The sequence below is a fragment of the Rhinatrema bivittatum genome, chromosome 2 (assembly GCF_901001135.1).
Source record: "Rhinatrema bivittatum chromosome 2, aRhiBiv1.1, whole genome shotgun sequence".
Lineage (NCBI taxonomy): Eukaryota > Metazoa > Chordata > Amphibia > Gymnophiona > Rhinatrematidae > Rhinatrema > Rhinatrema bivittatum.
Window position 1 is genome coordinate 242,560,219 of NC_042616.1, and position 22,903 is coordinate 242,583,121.

Consider the following 22,903-nt stretch of genomic DNA (forward strand, 5'->3'; position numbering starts at 1 on the left):
ACTGCTTACGAGTTTTTCTCTCACACACACACACACACAGAGTAAGGATGGGGTGGAAACTGGAAAAGAAATCTATCAATTACTATGTCAACCATGACACACTGACATAGCCACTACAAAGTACAACAAAGCATTTTAAATTTAATAACCTTTGCTTGTTTGCTCGGAAATGTTCTGCTCGGTGAGTTTATTATTTATAAGCATGTCAAAGAGTTATTAATTCAAAGCAATGGCATGGCCAACCACAGCTAAGTTGCCTCTGGTGCCACGGGCCTTGCTGAAAATGCTTGATTCCTAACCTTATAAACAATTAAAAGTATACTATAGGAGCTTTTGTTTTACTATATTTTTTCCTTCAGACAGATAAATCACACTTTTTTTGTAGTTCTACCATTTTTTCACTCCTTCCATTGATGGACAATATTATGTAACCATCCACCTTGTCAAGACGGGAAGGCAAGAGGTCCACTTTCACCCCTGCCCTCCCCGCCCCCCCCCCCCCCCCCCCAATTAATATCAGTATTATTTCACTAAGTAATAGCCATCAGAGGAAGCCAAGGCAGAATCTCGCATCTAGATGCTGTTCTTCACAGGGCTCAATTCACTCCAAATTGTTTTGACTTCTGCAAGGCACTTGTATACCAAAAAATATTCAAGTCATGTTAAAGAGCAGCTGTGTTGAAAGAAGCTATTTAGATTCAAAGAAAAAAAAAAGAGAGAGAGATTTGATATGGCCTGAAAAAAGATATGGAGCACCCAACCTCCACGCTGCGCAAACATCTGTTTATCCTAATATATATGTACCTTTCATTCACTTTCAGCAGCCCTCAAACAGAAAAATATTTACTCTGGTGTAAGGTAGCAAAAGTCCTGGTTTGACTGCTGTTAGGTAATATGCATTACATTACTTTGTTTTCCTTTTATTTCCTTTTTTTTCTTTTTACTATACTGCTACTATTTATCATATCTAAAGCACTACTAAACGTACACAGCAAGGTACAGATCCACATAGGAGACAGTCCCTGCTCCATGGAGCTTATAGTCTAGTCCAGTGATGGCCAACCTTTTGCGCTCAGTGTGTCAAAATTCATAAAAAAAACCCGAGCATAACTCGGTTGGTGTGGTGTGTCACTTCTAGAAAAATCCATAATTTTGTGATATTTGTAGCTCTAATATTAATAACAAAAAGTTAATTTTAATATATATACTGTATTTATTAATAAAGCAAAAACAAATAATTCTTTACCTTACCTGCTTAGTGACTTTTTTGTTGCTGAATTTCATTGGCTAAATCTTCAATGAAAACACTCTCTCCCCCTTCTCCCCCCCCCCCCCCCCCCACAAACTCTTACTCCCCTGGATTTTCTCATACACACTCATGCTCTCACACTCACTGGCTCCCTCATACACACACACCCAGGCAGGCTCCCAGTCATTCTCACACACACACACACACACACACAACCCCAGGCAGGCTCCCATTCATTTTCACACCACTCCCGCTCCATCCTCCAGGCAGGCACCAATTCATTCTCACGCAGGCACCCCCATGCAGAGTCCCATTCATTCACATGCATACACTAAAGGCAGACCCCCCTCTCTTTTGCCAGCAACCTCAGAACCTCTCTCATTCCTCTGCTGCCACTGTCACTGATGCCGCATGGCTATTGGGGAGGTGCCGATTGCTGCTACTGACACTGAAGCCCATTCTGCTGCCTCCTCTGTGCAGGCCCCATGGACTTCCACTTTCTCCATGCTGATCTCGTACATTGTGAGATCCGCATAGAGAAAGTGCTATTCTTGCACATTCCCAAAGATTACATGTGCCAATCACTAAAAAGTAATTTATTTTGTTTTTTACCTTTGCTGTCTGATCTTCGTTTTCTAATTGGTTGGTCACAGGCTTTTTTTCCCCACCTTCCCTTTCTTATTTTTTCCCACCTTCCCTTTCTTATTTTTTTTTCCAATTCCTTTTATATTGTCTTTTTTTCTGTTTCTTTTCTCTCCATCTTCTTCCCTCAAACACACAGGTTCTCATTCTCACATGCATTTCTCTCTCTCACACACACACAGGCTCTCACTGTCACATGCTCTCTCTCATACAATCATTCATACACACAGTCTCTCACTGGCACATGCTGTCTGACTCTCACACACACAGGCTCTCTCTCACTCCCACATGCTGTCTTGCTTAAGCACATGCCGTCTCTGCAAACATTCAGGTCCTCACTCTCACACACAATCTCTCAACTCATCTCATACACGCACACACACACCCCCTCTACAGACTCTCAGCCTCTCTCTCACCTCTGGGCCTCCTCTTAGCGGGTCGCCGCAGGATGGGCTTTGCAGCGGCCCTGCTACCGGGCCTCTTCCTCTTCTCGGGCCGCTGTGACTTGGGATTCGCGGCTGCCCATAAACGCAAGCGCTGCTCCTCTTCTGCACGCGTTGATGCTTCACCTCCTTCCAGCCCAGGTGGCTCCGGCAACGTTTAGTTTCGGGGCCGCACAAGCAGGAAGGAGGAGGAGCATCAGCATGTTTAAACTTGATCTTTTTCTTCAGGCCTTGGTGACATGAGTCTCACCACGGCCCTGCCTATCTGCCTGTCGCTGCGCCCGGGGGCATTGGGGGGGGGGGGTGGAGGGGTCTGGAGGGTGGGGGGATACTAAAAAACTAGTTTTAAAGGGTCGGCGCAGCCGATAAAAAAAAAAAAAGGCTCTGCACAGCCGATTAAAAAAAATAATAAATTCCCGATAGTCCACGAAACGCTGCGTGTGTCAGCAAAAAGTCTCGGCGTGTCACCTCTGACACGCGTGTCATAGGTTAGCCATCACTGGTCTAGTCATATATAATATACATGACAATCAGGTCCATGGGAAGTGAATTTATTGTAGAGAAGTGGCTGAGATTTTGAAAGCAGCTTCAAAAAAGTGAGTTTTTAAATTGGATTTGAATACAGCCAGAGAGGACAGAGGAGTATGACTCACCCAAATCAGGAAGTCTCTTCCAGGCATTTGGTGTAGTATGGTGGAAAGCATGGAGTCAGGAGTTAGCGGTGGAGAAGAAGTACATAGATATTGAAGAACTTGCATGATGAACATAGTTTAAAAGGATGGGGGAAGGGAGAGAGAAGAGAAGAGAGGTAATGAGGAACTGCACAGTGACCGGTGTTTCATGCATCCACCACTTTCTTGCTTAGATTTTTTGGGTCTGTGTGATTAGTTTTGCCTCAGCTAATTATACTATATCCAAAAAGACACTAATCCTCAATGACCTACTTACGGACTGCACTCCAGACATTTGTGCAGTCACAGAAACATGGCTCAAAGAATCAGATACCATCCTCATAAATCAACTCCCATCCTCCCTCTATGACATATTCCCCATCCACCGACCTAAAAAAAGAGGAGGAGGACTTCTCCTAGCAGCTAAGAAACACCTTAACCTGAAACCCATCAGCATACCCGCCCCACCCAAACTTGAAATAGGTCTCTTTAAGACAGCTACCCTGCAAATCTGCCTTGTTTATGCCCCCCCCACCATCCTTGAGTCCAACCCCTCCCCCCTAATTGAATTTGTTGTAGAATGGATGAAAACAGATACCCCTTCCATCATCCTTGGAGATTTTAATCTTCATGTTGACTCACTCCCCCCCACTGCATCATGCGAAACCTTCACTCAATCACTTCTTGCCATAGGCTTCCGTCAAATTATAACATCTCCAACCCACAAAGCTGGTCACACACTGGACCTAATGTTTATTAACTCCAGCTTCCAGACCACCGACTCACCCACCTGCACCCCAGTGCCCTGGTCCGACCACTATCTCATTGAAAGCCGACTCGCCATGAAGAAATCCCTCCCAAGTAACCATCCCACTCACACCACCATCAAATCCAGAAAAACCTGCCCCAGCGACGAATTATCTGACGCATTAGCCTCTTCCCTACCTAGACTAACCTGCTTAGACCCAGACACAGCCTTAGCTTCCTGGCATAGCCTCACTGAAGACATTGCCAACAAGCTTTGCCCACTCTCCGAACGTACTATAAACACCGCAGCGAAACCCTCCAAGCCCTGGTACACCCAAGAGCTAAAAACCCTAAAATGTAATCTCAGACAAAAAGAGAGAAAATGGCGCAAGGACCCAACCCCGCAACACTCCTCCAGCTACAAAACAGCCTTACATATATACAGACTGTCCACCCTCAAACACAAGCGTGACTTCTATGGCAAAAAAATCCATGAATATAAATTCAACCCTAAAGTTCTTTTCTCCTATGTCACTAGCCTCACCACCCCTATCTCTCCTACCATTCCAGACTCTGAGGCTGCGGCTAAATGTGAAGAACTGGCAAATTACTTCCAAAGTAAAATCTCCAACTTGCTCTCCAGATTTCCCCCCACCAATCCCTGTCCCCCCACTAACCCACCCTCGTTTCCCCCTCCTACCCAACCTTCAATGGCCACAATTGACCTTACCTCCTCTAAAGAAATCATAAGCCTCCTTCGTAAACTTAAGCCAGCCTCTCACCCCAACGACACCATCCCCACCAAAGCTCTAATAGCCATCCCCGAATGCATAGCCAGCACTATAGCAGACATTATCAACTGCTCCTTCACCCATGGGACAGTCCCAGACCCCCTCAAACACGCTGTTGTTAAACCCCTCCTCAAGAAACCCTCCCTAGACCCAAAAGACCCCGCCAACTTCCGCCCCATTTCCAACCTCCCTTTTATCTCCAAACTAATGGAAAAAGTGGTTAATTCTCAACTCATGGACTACCTTGAAAACCATGATATCCTCCATGTTTCCCAATTCGGATTCAGGAAACACTTTAATACTGAATCCTTACTCCTTTCCCTTACTGACCATCTCCTCAGAGGTCTGGGACAAGGCCACAGCTACCTCCTCGCCCTTCTCGATATTTCAGCGGCCTTCGACACCATCAGCCACCACCACATCCTGACACGGCTAGAAAGCATCGGCATCTCAGGAATAGCCCTCACCTGGTTCAAATCCTACCTCTCTAACAGAAAGTTCTCTGTTAAAATTGGAAACAACCTATCTGCCTCATACCCCCTACAACAAGGAGTCCCGCAAGGCTCATCACTTTCTTCGACCCTCTTCAATGTTTACCTCACACCTCTCTGCCACCTCCTCTCAGACCTTAAACTCAAATTTTACCTCTATGCTGATGATGTACAGATCATCATTCCCATTCACAATTCTATATCTGATGCCCTGGAACACTGGGAAAATTGCCTAGCAGCTATCAACGCCCTCCTCACCAACCTTCAGCTTGCACTCAACACAAACAAAACAGAACTCCTCCACATCTCCTCGCATCCCCCTGACCTCCCGCCTAACGACCCTAAACTTAACCTCCTTACTGCTCAACCCTCCGTTAGGGACCTCGGAGTCCTCCTCGATCCCAATCTCAGTATGAAACCTCACATCAATTCCATCCTCAAAGCCGGTTTCTTCAAACTCAATGTTCTAAAGAAACTCAGACCCCTGCTCTACACCCATGACCTCCGTACAGTGATTCAAGCCACCCTCACCTCCAAACTTGATTACTGTAATGCCCTCCTCTTAGGGCTCCCCCTATCTTCGATAAAACCCCTCCAACTATTGCAAAATGCTACTGCAAGACTCATCACGAACACACGCAAACACGACCATATTACCCCCATCCTTAAGGACTTACATTGGCTCCCCATCCTGTCCCGCATACACTACAAAACTTTGACCATAATACACAAATCCATCCACACCCACAACTCAAACTGGCTCGACCTCCCATTCACCGCCTCCTTTTCCACCCGAGCCACCAGATCCACCAACAAAGGCACCCTACATGTTCAATCCTTGAAAACAGCTCATCTCTCCTCCACCCGCAACCGTGCCATCTCAATTGCCGGTCCAGCCCTCTGGAACTCCCTACCTGTCCACATGCGCCTTGAACCCTGTGCAATCAAATTCAAAAAGAAACTAAAAACACTTCTGTTCAACCATGCCTACACAGAATAGCTTTCCCTCCCCCTCCGCAGAATAGCTTTCCCTCCCCCTCCGCAGAATAGCTTTCCCTCCCCCTCCGCAGCCCCCCCCCCCTCTAGGTGACCGCCCCTCTCCTTATATTAAGGAGATATTCAATGTAAATTGTAAATTGTTAATTGTTATTCTCTCGTTATGACCTTCTTGTTTTCTATCCTTCATTCTGCCTATTGGTGATCCCCGCGCCCAGTTACTATCCCTGTTGAAATGTACTTTCCAACCTTGCAGTTATTATGTGAACCGGTATGATGTCCCCACAAATACCGGTATATAAAAGTTTCTAAATAAATAAAATAAATACTAAACAAAAGTGGAGGGGCAATTAATCACCAGCAGATGAGAGACATCTTTGCCTTCAGCCTATGAATAGCTCATTATGCTACAAAAATAATAGAACGTAGAACAATGAATCTTTTGTGGTAGCTGACAATATTAAAATCATATCAATATTCTTGTGAGAAAACAAATAAAAACTCTCCTAGTCATCTTACCACTGAATCATTAATAACACTGATCTCCTAATAACATTTCCTTCAATTTTAGGGCCTGATTCATTAAGCTTTTTAACCATAGACACAGAATATGGGAATAGTCTTAGTGAATCAGGCCCTTAGGACGTTAGATATATCTGAGTCAGATCTGATGGTGTTTTCAAAAGAAAAGAAATCCCTTGCCCATCTAGTTGTAATAACTAGCATAAACTTGATAATTAATTTCTGCAAACAAGGAAGAAATAATTCTAGCAGACTCACTATTATTACTCTTTGGCCCTATATGATGAAAACTTTGGGATCAAGAAACTATACTATATACAGTTATAGAAGATTTTCTCTTCTTAAAACTTAAACTAAACACATATAATTTTTGCTGAATATGGAATTTATATTTTCTGCAAAAGGTGAATTTTCAAACCAATTTACTTCAAGTGTGGCATACTTCAGTTCAAGTTTGGTGAGCGTGTAATTATTATGTCTTGCATTATTATCCTTTAATGAACACGAAACAATAAAAAAATCACTTGATCCACATGAAGATTTGATTTACTGGACCTGTACTTTCAGTGCATGAGTAACCCACATAGATGTTGACTTCTTCACTTATTACTAGCTACAGTATTTAACTTTTGAATATTAGATCCTATTTTTCAGTGAGGGTACATTATAAGAATTACTTTAATGTTTTCTTTTGGTTTATATTATAAAATATTTGATACCTAGAAGCCAAAGTACTAAGCTTTGATTGTTTTGCAGATGGGGGCCTGCACTCCTTAAACGGCCTGAAAAGCGGAAAAATACCAGCCTTTTCAGGCTTTTACATGTTTTTACATGCATTGCCCCCTTTTGCAAAAACATTCACAATTTTCCCATATCACATGTGGTAAACTTTCATGCACAGCCTGCTATATGCAAAAGTTTACTTCAAATCTGAATTAATGTGCTACTGAGCTGCAATATCATACAAAGCAGCTCATTAATTCAGATCCAAGTGAAAACCAGGGCAAAAACATCTTCACAGACTGCTTTTTCCATTAAAAAAAAAAAAAAAAGATACATGTACACTTAGGTTTTCTTTTGTTATCCGTTGTAATAATTTCCAACATGACATCTGTGATTACTGTTATAAATCGTTTGATTTGTAATATTCCAAAAATTAATAAATAAAGAATAATAAAAAAAAAAAAGATAACTACACCTCAGTAGGGTAAAAATGTAACATTAACATTGTATGCCAGATGGTGAACTCCAGTCCTCGAGTGCCACAAACAGGCCAGGTTTTCAGGATATCCACAATGAATACGCATGAGAAAGATTTGCATGCACTGCCGCCATCTTGTGCAGCTCTATCTCATGCATATTCATTGTGGATATCCTGAAAACCTGGCCTGTTTGTAGCACTCGAGGACAGGAGTTCACCATCACTGTTGGATGCCCTTTCATACATGACAAATCCCTCTTTCTCATCACTTATGCTCCCAAAATGTCATTGAAAAAGGATATTAATGTTCATCACCCTTCTATTTTGAAGTTCAATCCATAGCCGAAGTGACTCAGTGAGTGACAAAAGTTGACTGCTTTAGCATGATATTGTTCCTTCCAAAACCATTCACTGTAGTTCTCTCTCTACTAGGTTGACAGGACGGAAGTGATTCGAACCTGCATAAATCCAATCTTCTCTAAAATATTTACAGTGGATTTTTACTTTGAAGAAGTTCAGCGTCTTCGGTTTGAATGCCATGATATCAGCAGTAATCACAATGGGCTGAAAGATGCGGACTTTCTGGGGGGCATGGAATGCACTCTTGGACAAGTAGGTATCACATTTTTTTTCCCTTTGTTAGAGATGGTCCTTATCTGCTGTCATATTCAAATAGCCTGATATTTAAAAGAGCCTGTATACCTAACTTTAAAAGTTAGAAAGTCCATATTCAGCCACTGTACAGCTCAACCAGATAAATGTATCCGGATAACTTAGCCTATATATTCAGCAGTGCAGTCACACCACTGTATATCCAGCTATACTAAAGTTAGCTGGATAAATTATCCAGCTAACTCTACTCCTCCTAGTTCTGCCCTTGGAATGCCCCTGACTTATCCAGCTAAAATTTTAGCCGGATAAATAGTTATCTGGCTAGAATTGAGCTGGATAAAGCCCAAACATTCATTTAGCCAGATAACTTCTGAGTTATCCAGTTAAATGCGTCTGAATATTGACCTCTAGGTGCCTAGATTTTCTAATTTAAAAATTTGTGGGCTCTGAGTGCCTAAATTTTGGCACCATAAAAATAGGCAAGGAGAGGAAGTTAGGCACCTAGCTCCTAACTTGAGCCACCAGATCTACGTGCAGCAGGAACAGGCCTAAATCTGGCCATCAAACCCACCTTCCATCTGCACAATTATATTGTAGGGCCAACAGCCCTTCCAATCTTCCCTTTGTTGCATGTGCCGGCCGCAGCAGGCCCGCAGCCAGGCCCTCTTACCCTCTTGCCTGCTCCATCGTCTGGCTTCACTTCTCTCACGGCCATAGGCCGCTGCCTATGACCTCGGGCCAACCCCGGTGCTCCTATCTCCGTGACGGATGTCCATGCTCCCTCCATGGTCTGCGGGGAGACACCGCCATCCCGCGCCATGCCCCTCCCTAGGCACGCGCATCTCCTCTTCCTTTAAAGGGGCCATGGCGGGAAGCTAACCTGCACCCCCAGATGATGATGTCATTGGGTCCCGGTATATAAGGCCAGGCCCAGCCACAGTTAGTTGCCTTTGCAACTAGTCTCCATGCTGGTCGTGTACATCGTTGCTTCCCTGGTGATTCCTTCGTGTTCCTGGTTCCTGTTTTGTGCATGTTCCTGATTCTAGTTCCGGTATTCTCCTTTGTTCCTGTGTTCCTGCGTTAATCTACTTGTTCTACAGACTGATCATCTCCTGGACCTGACCTCTGCTTTGCCTGACCACGCTACTGATCTTCTCCTGGACCCGACCTCTGCTTTGCCTGACCACGCTACTGATCATCTCCTGGACCTGACCTCTGCTTCGTCTGATTACACCATTGATTATCTCTTGGACTTGACCATTGCCTTGCCTCACTGTTCTACCTTGACTGCCACCTGCCCTGACTCCAGCTTGTTCAATGACACCTCTGCTATACTCATTCTGGACTTGGCTTCTCAGGCTTTGGCCTGTTCTTACTCGGGCGCCCCCTGTCTGCCTCTTGTTCCATTTGGCGCCCGGGTCTCTGGGACTCCGCCTCATCCAGATCTGACCTGCTACTCCTACCACTGCTGTCCCTGGCTGACCACCTTCTCATCCATCAGAAAACCTCGGATGGAGGCCCACCTAACTCCAGCCAGCCCCGGTACCCAAGTGCTCAACCTGCAGGGAACAAGGGCTGGTATTGGCGAAGCTCCAGCTGGCCTCTGTCAGTCAGCAAGCTCTGCCTACCGACGGTGGGGACCTGTAGGGCTTGCCCTGTAGGTAGCGTCAACTCCACCTCGGCTTAAGGGTCCACATCCTGCGCAACAGGGCGCAACACTCTTCCACTAGCCCCATATTTAAAAAAATCCTGGAATACATCCCCAGGGTGCCCCTCCAATCCCTCCTCCCAGTCTCAAAATTCTGCCTGGCCACCCTGAAAAGTAAATAAACCCGTGAGATCACAGTCTTATGATTCTTCCGGCATAGCATCTTTGATTGATCTGACAGCATCGGTAGCATTGCTGGCAGAGAAAAGATAGATACTAAGCCAGGAGGATCATAAGAAAGTGTCCTCCTGACAGTTTACTTTTCATGGCAACCAGGCAGATGTCTCAGGCTGGGAGAGAGGATCAGAGGAGCGTCTTTGTAAGCTCTCCAGTTTTTTTATTGTTTTGAGCTGGCAGGATGGGAGATCAGAAGGGCTATTGGCTCTACTATTTCTTTCTTTTTTTTTTTTTTTGAGAGGGGAACTCTTAACTGCCTAGTGTTCATTTTCAGCACTAGGCAGTTAAGGAACCTCAGTTGTTGGTGCCTTAAATTTTAATTTAGGCTCCTATGTTCAGCACAATTTTTAGGAGCCTACCAATGGCTAAATATAGAATCCTACATCAGGCACCTAAAGCACTTCATGCTTTTATAAAAATCAGACTTTTTGTTTCTCTGGTTTTTTTTTAAATGTCATTGCTCATTGCAGACTGAAAAATTGAGATGGGTTCTCTGAATTGCTGTGTATTATTGAAGATCTTACCAAAGATATTCTTCATCAGTGGATGGTTTGAAACAATATTACTGCTATGCTAATGGCAGCAAAGGATCTGAAGTAAAATGTTGGGTTGTTGGATGTTTTTAGCTCTCAGCTTAACTGCTAGATCATTTCTCTGGGAAGCAGAAGAATACAGTTTTAGTTCAATCATAAACTTCAGCTTGCAAATTAATTCATCAGACTGCTTGTGAAATGAGGTGCAGAGAACTGGTTCAGTAGTGTGAATTTACAGGAAAAAAAACATCTCAGCATCTTCTTTCCTTACTACATACACTTTCAATTCCATATCAATCTATCTATCTATGTATGTTAATAGCTATTTATCTACAAAATCAGGGTAAATGTGAATAAGTTATTTACTCTTTCAGATAATAGAAAGCCTAGGGGGCAATCCATGAAATTGCAAGTAGCACATTAAAAACAATTTGGATAAAATTCTTTTTCACTCAACGCACAGTTAAGCTCTGGAATTCATTGCTAGAGGATGTGGTTAAGGCAGTTAATTTAATTGGGCTTAGAAAAGGTTTGGATAAATTCCTGGAGGAGAAATCCATAAACTGCTATTAATCAGTAAGGAATAGTATTGCTCATTACCAGCATTAGTAGCTTGGGATCTTTTTAATGTTTTGGTACTAGCCAGTAGGGATGTGAATCGGGCTTCGGACGATTGAAAATATCATCGATATTTTTAAAATCGTCAGAAATCGGGGGCTCCCCCAAAACGATAGGAAAACCCCACGATATTGTTCGTGGGGGTTCTCTTATCGTTTTGGGGGAGGGCTGGAAAAATGGCTCACAAAAATAACCCCTAAACCCACCCCGACCCTTTAAAACTAATCCCTTAGCTTCCCCCACCCTCCCGACCCCCCCAAAAACATTTTACAGGTACCTGGTGATCCAGTGGGGGTCCCGGGAGCGATCTCCCGCTGCCGGGCCGTCGGCTGCCACTAATCAAAATGGCACCAATGGCCCTTTGCCCTTACCATGTGACAGGGTATCCGTGCCATTGGCCGGCCCCTGTCACATGGTAGGAGCACTGGATGGCCCGCGCCATTTTTAAAGATGACGCAGGCCATCCAGTGCTCCCTCCATGTGACAGGGGCCGTGCAATGGCACGGATACCCTGTCACATGGTAAGGGCAAAGGCCATCGGCGCCATTTTTATTAGTGGCAGCCGATGGCCCAAGAGCGGGAGATCGCTCCCGGGACCCCCACTGGACCACCAAGTACCTGTAAAATGTTTTTTGGGGGGGTCGGGAGGGTGGGGGAAGCTAAGGGATTAGTTTTAAAGGGTCGGGGTGGGTTTTTTGTTTATCGGCTCGGGCGCAGCTGATAAAACCGCGATCGGGCCGGACGAAAAAAAAACCTGATGTGAATCGAAACCAATTCCAGTTCCGATTCACATCTCTACTAGCCAGGTACTTGTGACTTTGATTGGTTACTGTTAGAAACAGGATACTGGGCTTGATAGATCCTTAGTCTGACCCAGTATGGCATATATTATGTTCTTATGTTATCTATCTATAGATCTACAATCTTTATATAGAGTAGCTCTATAGATAGTTAGCTATATGTATGCATTCACTAGAAACAAATGGATAAAATGCAACAAATAAGACCATTTTTATTTCATTTGTTGCCCCCCTGAATCATATAGAGGGTGCTCTCAATTATAAATGAAAAATTTCATTTCATTTGTTTGTTTACCATTAAAGTCTATGACCCATGTAAGAGTGCTGTAGTGAGACTGGGGTTTTTCTCCTGAAGGTAATTATAGCAAATAAACAATACCTGTGAAGTAGTAGCCTAAATGGAGCCCAAGCAAGAGAAATAGGCAACTAAATAGGACAGAGAAGAAATCAAGGTGAAACATGTTTTAAAACTAGCCTATAGCTGGTACTTGTATCTAGTAACTCTGATGTCCTTCCACTGAAAGGTCTGATCATGTGCAAAGAAACTCAGTTTTCTCTGTTGGATTTCACAGAAAAGGTTGTTTTTTTGGAAGTTCTGTTAGAGTGAAAGAAAAAGGTTCTTGAAAAGAAGAAAAGAGAAAACATTTGGCACTGGCAAAGAGCTTTTTGTTATCTTCACTGCTGCAGTCACTGAGCTCTCAGTATGAGAAAAAGATGGAAGTGCTGCATTCTGTCTGGGCCAGGGTAATGGAGACAAAGAAAAAGTAGATAGGATTTTCTCTGACTCTACACAATGCACTGTTTATAGTGTAGACTGCAGAGAGAGAACAGAAGAGCAGCCTTGCCAGTTTCTTCACTGATGGGTTTCTTTATTGTGTGTGCAAAAGGAGGTGCACACACATATACCGTATGTTTGTGAAAGAAAGACACACTATAAGGGATAGCCCTAGCCACACAACAGAGTCTAAGTTTATGCCACTGGCAAGTTGCTAACTCGGCAGTGCTTGCAAGGCAGTGAAGTGTACTCAGTCTATCAGCTTGATTGAGTGGGTATGGCAGACATTCAATCACTATTAGAGTAGTACTAGTGAGTGGTGCGGTATATCAATAAACTATATTGTGACATCAAAAACCCCTGTAGCAGCAAAGGGGAGAGGAGGCAATGGCAGTTGGCAGAGGATTGAGTATTGCTACAGAGCCAGCCCAGCCTATCAGATATTAAAGTAGTAGTAGCAGTGAGAAAAAGGGAGTCCTTCCCCTTAAACAGAGACTAGCTGGAACTTCACATGTGCCGACCCTCTTTCCCCGCAGGTTGAGCCCTTGGGTGCCAGGGCCAGTAGGACGTAGGAGTGCCTCTGTGTGGCTGGTCCCGGAGAGGGTAGGCGAGTGAGTGCAGAGAGTGTTAGGGATAGGCACAGTTTGAGACAGGAACACTCTCGGAGGGAGGAGGAGAGAGAGTCTCAGGAAGTGTAAGACCACTGCAGCTCTGAAGTGAGTAGAGCAGGACCACATGGAAGTGGCCTTGAGGAGAGGAGGTGCAGATGTGAAGACACAAACTGTAATACGCTGGATAAGGGCTAGAGCGGGAACCCGCTGTAGCCAGTGCCTGGAGAGTAGCAGTGCAGGGTTCTGCCTGGGACATGGCAAGCCAGTGACGGGATCTTCTGTAGTGGTAGCATGGAGGGCTGCCCCGAGGAGCGGGACTCCGAGGCCCAGTCAGAAGGTGCACTGCACAGAGCCAACTCCTGGAGAGAGAAGGCACTGAAGCAAAGTCCTCAAGGAGAAGTACCGTGGGGATTCTCAGGAGCAGCGGGCACTGCTGTTGGAACTCATAAGTAGACTGGCGCTGAGCCTGGTCCTGAGAAAGTCCAGGTTATTTATTTATTTGCTGAGCCTGGTCCTGAGAAAGTCCAGGTTAGGTTGCACCAAGCCAGGACCCACAGAGTGGGAAGCGCTGAGGAAGAGTCTGGGAAAGTTTGCGCTGAGCCTGGCCCCAAGGAGCGGGAAGCGCTGAGAATAAGTCCAGTAGCTTGCACTGAGCCAGGGCCTGTGGAGCGGGAAGTGCAGAGAGAGAGTCTGGGTAAGGTTGCGCTAAGCCTGGCTCTGAGGAGCGGGAAGCACTGAGAAGGAGTCCAGTTAGGTTGCGCTGAGCCAGGGCTCGCGGTGCGGGAAGTGCAGAAAGAGGAACCTGGAAGGAGAAGCGCAGAGGTCCAACGGCAGGAACTGTTGGTCAGGGAAGAAGGTATGGCACCAATAGAAACCATGGAACTCATTGCCAAGTCGGTTAGTGGAGGCTCCAGGTGAGGCTTAAATATCCCGGGTCAATGATGTCATCAGGCAGGGACGAACCCAGAGTTCCCGCCATAGTCCCTTTAAAAGCAGAGCAGGTAGCGCGCGCGCACATGCCTAGAGAGGCCCAGGATTAGAGCGCTGGTCGGTGGCGTCCAGGCCGCCACGTGGAGTGCAGAGAACTGGGAGAAATAAAGCTGTGGTGACTGGCCACTGCTGCGAGAGCACCGGAGGTAGAAGGCCAGGTCAGATATGCGGTGAGTTGGGCCTGCCGCGACTGGTGGTCATAACAATTCTTCTTTTGGTGTTAAGTTGTAATCTCTTTTTGCCTTGCATTAATTCATGTTAATGATTTAAATGCTAATAAACATCGCTTAGCCCAGTCGCACAGTCATCACCGCTGCTTCCTGGACTTGCCGCCGGCACGAGAGCAGAATCGCCGGAACAGATGTGTTAGGATAAGTCAGTGAGTGGGCCCTTTGGCCGAGGTGAGAGGTATAACCGCCCAGGGGGAGGAGCCCCGCTGGGTCTCACCATCGGGAGGTGGAGCCTCGGCTACGGGATGGGATACAGCAGACATAGGTGTGGAGCAGGAGAGGATGACCCCTGGAGGCAAGCCACCGTACGGCAGCAGAGATACTGATGTCAGACTCAGCTTGAGAGATGAGAGTCTAGGTGAGAAGCGGTACCTCCTGCAGAGCGGGGAATGCTGAGAAAGTACAGTCACTGAAATACACTGAATCTGTAGTGAAGTATGCAGGAGAGTTCCTCGATAGGAGAACACATAGTAGTCCATAGAACGGGGTACACCAGCGAGGGTTCCTCTGATGGTATCACGACACAGGTCCACAGAGCAGAGAGGAACCTGGGAATTAGTCCTCGCGGCAATGGTCCGCAGAACGGGGTACACCGGCGAGGGTTTCTCTGATGGTGACATTGTGCGTGTCCTGCAGAGCAGGGGGAAACCCGGAAGTGACTAGGGATGTGCAGACCAAAAGTTTAAGTTCATAAGTCCAAAAGTCGAAAGGGGGTCCCATTTGCGGTCAATATGGACATATGGAGAATTCCATAAGTTGAGTCTATGTCCATATGTGCAAATAAAAATTTAAACCCCTCACCCGCCTTAATCCCGCCCCCCCCCCCCCCCAAGACTTACCAAAACTCCCTGGTGGTCCAGCGGGGTCAGGACGCGATTCCTGAACTCCTTTGCAAGGAGCACGTGACGTCGGCGTGACGTCGGAGTGACGCGGCGTCACATGATTCCCCTCGGGTTCGCTCCCGGACCCCTCGTTGGGCCCAAAAGGCACTTTTGGCCAGCTTGGGGGGGTCAGGAGGCCCCCCCAAGCTGGCCAAAAGTGCCGTTTGGGTCCAACGAGGGGTCCGGGAGCGGAACCGCGATGGACCACGTGACGTTGGCGTCACGTCGGAGTGACGCGGACGTCACGTGATTCCCCACGCGTCCGCTCCCGGACCCTCACGGAACTTTTGGCCAGCTTGGGGAGTTTTGGTAAGTCTTGGGGGGGGGATTAAGGAGGGTAAGGGGTTTAAATTTTTATTTAGATCAACAATCGCGATTTCCAACGTATTCAACATAGCTATGTTGAATAAGTTGGAAATCCGATCGTTTACGCCTCATCATTTTTTTAAGTTAAAAAAAAAAATAAGTTGCGTTTTCCATTTAAGTTCAAAACGAATGCACACCCCTAGAAGTGACTCCTCACACCAATGGTCCACAGAGCGGGGTACACCGGAGAGGATTCCCACGTAGTAATCACCTCAAGGATCCAGAGGAAGGTACTCACAGCAACTGGAAGCAAAGGAAGTCCTGAAGTAGGCCTCAGGGTTGAGGAAGGCTGAGGTCCGGGTGAAAAGCTCCAAGGAGCGGATAGCAAAGCGAAGAGGAGGACCCCCTAGGAGCGGGTACCCGATAGTCTTATACCACAGAAGCAGAAACCGGAATAAGGTGAAGAGAAGCTGTGGAATGCAGCAAGTGAACTTGTTGCCAAGTCGCCGGCTATCTGGGTTGGCGAGTATAAGTATCAGAGTGGAGTGACGTCATCTGCTAGAGACGCCCCCGAGGTTCCCGCCATGACGTGGTTAAAGCTGGTTGGAGAGCGTGCGTGCCTAGGGAACCCCACGGGTAAGATGGCGGTCAGCAGCGTCCATGCTGCTCGAGCAAGCCTGGGAACAGAAGCTGGAAGGCCAGCGGTAGTTGGCCGAAGCCGCAAATTCACCCAATGGAGCCAAAGTTGTAAAAAGAGAGGTGAGCAATGGCGGCTGCAGCCACCTTTGGCCGCAAGGTGTAACAAGATTCTTCTTTCTGGCATTTATCCCACTTTTCCTGGTGGCATTTTTATTCCTGCTGCTGCTGAGGGACTGCAGTTTAAAGCAGCGGAGCAGTTCCAGCCATGTCAGGAGACAGATCGTATGTTTGCGGGAATGGTCCCTGACACCCGAGCAGCGGATGAAGTTTTTTCATTTGATAAAGTTTCTGGCTTACACGGGATTCGGGACGCTCTTAGTATTCTTCAGGTCAGACCTACGTTGATTAAAGCTACTCAAGTAACTTTGGATAGTCTGTGGGTTGTCCTTAAATGAGTTGAAAAGTCTGTTTCATTTCTGGTTACTATAACACTCGATGTCCATTCCAAATGTTTAAATCAAGATTCCATTTCCAATCTGGAGACTTCGATCTCTGAGATAAAAGACTTGTAAGCTAAACAAGTAGCAGAATATCTACTGTGGTATCTCATAAACTAGAAAGTTTGGAGAATGTTTCCAAGAATTTAAATCTACATGTTCTGAATTTTCCTCAAATCCCATTCCTCTCTCCAATTGAAATGTTCCAGCTCTATATGAAAGAAGTTCTGCAAATTCAGGAATTGGCTTATCCTCCTATTCAAAAGGCTTATTATTTACCATCTACCAAGAAAAATATGGATAGGAAACCACAAGAAGCTTTCTTGAACTTAACGGATTTTCTTGAGAACTCTTCCTTGTCATCTTATAATCGAGCTACCTTACTTGTTTTCTTTATGTTTCTACAAGATAGACATAATATTCTTCATTTTGTTTTTGGAAACATGAAATGCCTTTCAAAGGGGAGAAAATGTGGGTGTTTCCTGATTTAACTAGGTCAACACAGGACCGTAGAAGAAAGTTTCTTGCTATGCAACTAGATGTGCTAGCATTGGGAGCTTCTTCCGTTGTTAGATATCCATGCAAATGTATTGTGGCATTGATTGCAGTTAGATTTGTTTTTCTTGACCCTATTCAATTGAAAGACTTCATTGAGGCTGGGCGTGTTGTTTCCCCTCAACCTACTTAAAGATGATAATTAAGCTTGTGGGTAATGTAGGTCAGGCACGCTGTCTAGTTTCTTTTTTTTTTCTTTTAGCTCCCTTTTTCATCAGAATAGTTTATTTGCTCCTAGACTTCTTCACCCCCCCCCCCCCTCTATTTTATTTTAGTTTACCAAAAGAAGGCTGTGGTGTTTTTCTTATTACCATTTCACAAGTATTTATTGTCAACAATATATCCTCTGTATTTCTTTTCAAATATGATTTGTATTTGAAATAATGTTAAATTTTAATAAAAATAAAGTAAAAAATATATATATAATTTAAAAAAAGAAATCAGGGAAGCTAATAAAATTTAGCAACACAGCAATACTGGGTGATTTCAATTACCCCAGTATTGACTGAGTAAATATCAAATCAGGACTACTTCATGAAGCAGCTAGTACAAGAACAACAAGAGGGAAGCTATTTTGCACCTAATCAGTGCAACACATACGGGCCGATACAGTACCCCGCCATTGGACGCGCGTTTTCGACGCACTAGCATTACCCCTTATTCAGTAAGGGGCCAAAAACACGCGTCCAATCCCTCGAACCTAATAGCACCCGAAATATGCAAATGCATGTTGATGGCCCTATTAGGTATTCCCAAGCGATTCAGAAAACAAAATGTGCAGCTAAGCTGCACATTTTTCTTTCAGAAATTAGCGCCTACCCAAAGGTAGGCGCTAATTTCTTCGGGCACTGGAAAAGTGCACAGAAAAGCAGTAAAAACCGGACACTCAATTTTGCCGACGTCCAGTTTCCGAGCCCATGGCTCTCAGCGGACTCGAGAAACGACGCTGGCAAAATTGAGCGTCGGCTGTCAAACCCACTGACAGCCGCCGCTGCAGTCTAAAAGGAGGCGCTATGGATGCGCTAGTGTCCCTAGCGCCTCCTTTTGCCTGTTTTTACCACCGGGCCTCATTTGAATAGAGAATCGCGCGCACAGGAGAGTGGCCTGTGCGCGCGCCGGGAGAGCGGGTGTTCGCCTGCACTCCCGCAGACTTTACTGTATCGGCCCAATAGTTTGTGCAAGAGACAATGGTGTATCTTGGCAATAGCGACTTGATAACTCAAGGGAGGACATTAAGGAAATCTACTGTGTAGCATTTAACTTTGAAAAGGGAGACTATGAGAAAATGAGAAAAACGGTTAGGAGAAAACTGAAAGGAGCAACTCTAGATGTTAAGAGTTTACATCAGATGGAGGCACTGTTTAAAAATATCATATTCGAAACCCAGACCAGATGTATTCCATGCATTAAAAAAAAGTGGAAGGAAGGCCAAATGGCTGCTAGCATTGTTAAAATGTGAAGTAAGAGAGGCTATTCTAGCCAAAGAAAACATCTTTAAAAAAATGGAAAAGGGATCCAAATGAAAAAAACAAGAAATAGAATAAGCACCGACAAGTTAGATGCAAAGCATTGATAAAGAAGGCAAAGACAGAATTTGAAAAGAAGCTTGCTGTGGAAGTAAAAGCACATAATAAAAACTTTAACAGATACATTTGAAGAAAAAGCCTAAGCTGGAGTCAGTTGGACCATTAGGTGATTGAGGGGTAAAAGGGTCACTAAGGGAGTACAAGACCATAGCAGAAGAATTAAATTCATTCTTTGCTTCGGTCTTTAATGAGAACGATGTAAGAAGTGATATTTAAAGGTGATGATTCAGAGGAACTGAAACAAATCTAAGTGAATCTGGAAAATGTTCTAGGGCAAATAGACAAACTAAAGAGTAGCATATCACCTGGACCAGATGATATACATCCCAGAGTGCTAAAAGAAATTAAAAATGAAATTGTGGGTCTACTTTTCGTAATCTGTAAACTTTCATTAAAATCTGGTATGGTGCCTAAATATTAAAGGGTAGCCAGAATAACTGGTTTTTAAAAAGGGGTTGAAAGGTAATCCAGAAAATTGCACACTGGTGAGACTGACATCAGTGCTGAGCAAAATGGTTTAAACTATTATAAAGAACAAAATTACTGAACATATAGATAGTCGTAGTTTAATGAGACAACGCCAACATGGATTTAGCCAAGGGAAGTCTCACCAATCTGCTACATTTTTTGAAGGCATGAATAAACATGAGAATAAATCTTAGTCAGCTGATATAGTGTATATGGATTTTCAGAAAGCATTTGACAAAATACCTCATGAGAGACTTTTGAGGAAATTAATAAGTGATGAGATAGGAGGCGATACTCTATTGTGGATTGAGAACTGGTTAAAAGATTGAAGACAGATAGTAGGGCTAAATGGCCACTTTTTTCACTGTAGAAAGGTGAATAGTGGAGTGCCCCCGGGATCTATACTGGGATTTCTGCTTTTTAACATATTTATAAATTTCCTAGAGATGAGAAAGAATGAGGTGATCAAATTTGCTGATGATACAAAATTATTCAAAGTTGAAAAATTGCAAGAGAATTTCATGAGACTGGAAGAATAGGAATCCAAATGGCAGATGTCATTTAATGTCGACAAGTGCAAAGTGATGTACAAAGGGAAAAGCAACCCAAATTAAAGCTACACAATGCAAGGTTCTACATTGGGAGTCTCCATGCAGGAAAAGTACTTAGGCATCATAGTAGATAATACGTTGAAATCCTCTACCCAGTGTGTGGCAGCAGCAAAGAAAGCAAATAGAATGCTAGGAATTATTAGAAAAAGAATGGAGAATAAAGCAGAGAATATCATAATACCTCTATATTGCTCCACGGCACGAACATACCTTGAGTATTGTGTGTAATTTTGGTCACCATAACTCAAAAAAGATATAGCAGAATTAGAAAAGGTACAAAGAAGGGCAAAGAAAATGATAAAGGAGATGGAATGATTTCCCTACTAGGTTAAAGAGGTTAGAGCACTTCAGCTTAGAGAAGAAATGGCTGAGGGGAGATATGATAAAGATCTATAAAATAATGAGTAGAATGGAATGGGTAAACATGAATCAGTCATTTACTCTTTCAAAAAGTACAGACTAGGGAATATGCAATGAATTTGCTAAGTAATATATTTAAAACAAAAAAAAATGTTTTCTTTGGTGCATAATTGGATTTTGAAATTCATTGTGGAGAGTGTGGTAAAAGCTGTTAGTGTAGCTGGGTTTAAAAGAGATTTGGACAAGTTCCTGGAAGAAAAGTCCATAAACTATTATTAAGGTGGACTTGGGGAAAATCTACTGCTTATCCCTGGGTATCCTACCAGGCACTTGTGACCTATTAAAACAGGTTACTGGGCTTGATGGAATTTTGGTCTGACCCAGTATGACAAAACTTTAATTCTTATGTTCTCATGGAAAGAATCTTCCAAAGAATTGATAATTAAAAATAATATGAGGATAACTTTCAAACAGCTGTGCACGCACCCATATACAGGAATATATGGATGCATAAAAATCTACTCCTATATTTTATAACCTGCACATATATGACGTATGCAGGTTATAAATATGCATTATTGCACCCTGCAACATGAGTTTATGTATAAAAAATATTGTGAATACATAATGCACTTATCTAGGTAAATTCTGATTTATCTGGTTAAGTATCGGCATTACTTTTGTCAATTTTGTTTGTCAGCGATATGGTTAATGCTCATAAAAACTTTCAGCAAAAAGTTACATTGTTGTATAAATTTTTAGGGATGTGAATCGGGCTTCGGACGATTGAGAATATCATACGATATTTTCAAAATCGTCAGAAATCAGGGACTCCCCAAAAACGATAGGAAAACCCCACCAAATTGTTCGTGGGGGTTCTCTTATCGTTTTGGGGGAGGGTGGGAAAAACGGCACACAAAAATAGCCCCTAAACCCAACCCGACCCTTTAAAACTAATCCCTTAGCTTCCCCCACCCTCCCGACCCCCCCAAAAACTTTTTACAGGTACCTGGTGGTCCAGTGGGGGTCCCAGGAGCGATCTCCCACTCCCGGGCCGTCAGCTGCCACTAATCAAAATGGTGCCGATGGCCCTTTGCCCTTACCATGTAGGAGCACTGGATGGCCCGCGCCATTTTTAAAGATGGCGCTGGCCATCCACTGCTCCCTCCATGTGACGGGGCCGGCCAATGGCTCGGATACCCTGTCACATGGTAAGGGCAAAGGCCATCGGTGCCATTTTTATTAGTGGCAGCCGACGGTCCGAGAGCGGGAGATTGCTCCCGGGATCCCCACTGTAAAATGTACCTGTAAAATGTTTTTTTGGGGGGGGGGTCGGGAGGGTGGGGGAAGCTAAGGGAGTAGTTTTAAAGGGTCGGGGTGGGTTTTTTGTTTATCGGCTCGGGCGCAGTCGATAAACAAAACCGCGATCGGGCCGGACGAAAAAAAACCCCACGATGTGAATCGGAACCGGAATCAGAACCGATTCCTGTTCCGATTCACATCTCTATAAATTTTAATACACTAGGTATACAGGCACAGTACAGATAAAAATGCCATTTACTTCTTCCTTGTTCTACCTCTGATTATGGTATTTAAAAATTAAGCTTCATTCTCAGCAAATGGCATTGTGCTTTTGAACAATATTTGTAATGCAAGGTGTAAATTGATAGATATATTTCCAGATCACTCATGCATGAAATGACATCCGGAAATCTGAATTTTAATAATATTCTACATAATTCAGATACAGTAAATAACATTAACAGATCAATTCCTAACATGTAGTATTATACAAATGTTTTACACAAATAAAAATGTGTGTACTATTGTATAGATTTATCTTCATATTTATTTGTGAATTTTGTGACGAGGATAGTACAGCTCTGCATACATCATTTTTACCCTGCTAATTCACTTTATCAAAAAGTTCAGTGATTATGTAATCAAATTCAACCATATGTCTTTCTGTGGGCTCACCAGTTCTCTACTTAACAGATTAAAATACTTTTCAAGAATTTTACAGTTTAGTACAAATATATAGTAATCTTGAGGCAATCTTGTAACCAACTTAGGCCTGGATTTTCTAAGGTCTCAGACCTTAGAGAATCCGGCGGTAATGGGGAGGGGGGCAAAGCGGGGGGCGGGCCGGCTTTTGCACCCAATAGTGCCACCGTGAAAGGTGGTGCTATTGGG

General features: G+C 44.2%; 1 protein-coding gene across 3 annotated transcripts in view; it reads left to right on the forward strand.

Annotated features, from left to right (window-relative positions):
* CPNE4 (copine 4) overlaps positions 1-22,903 on the forward strand; it is a 988,906-nt gene that overhangs the window by 629,070 nt on the left and 336,933 nt on the right. For all 3 annotated transcript variants that reach the window (XM_029589334.1, XM_029589333.1, XM_029589332.1), the window contains exon 4: positions 8,186-8,365. In XM_029589334.1, coding sequence (XP_029445194.1) covers positions 8,186-8,365 — 180 coding nt within the window. The remainder of the gene's footprint in view (positions 1-8,185; positions 8,366-22,903) is intronic.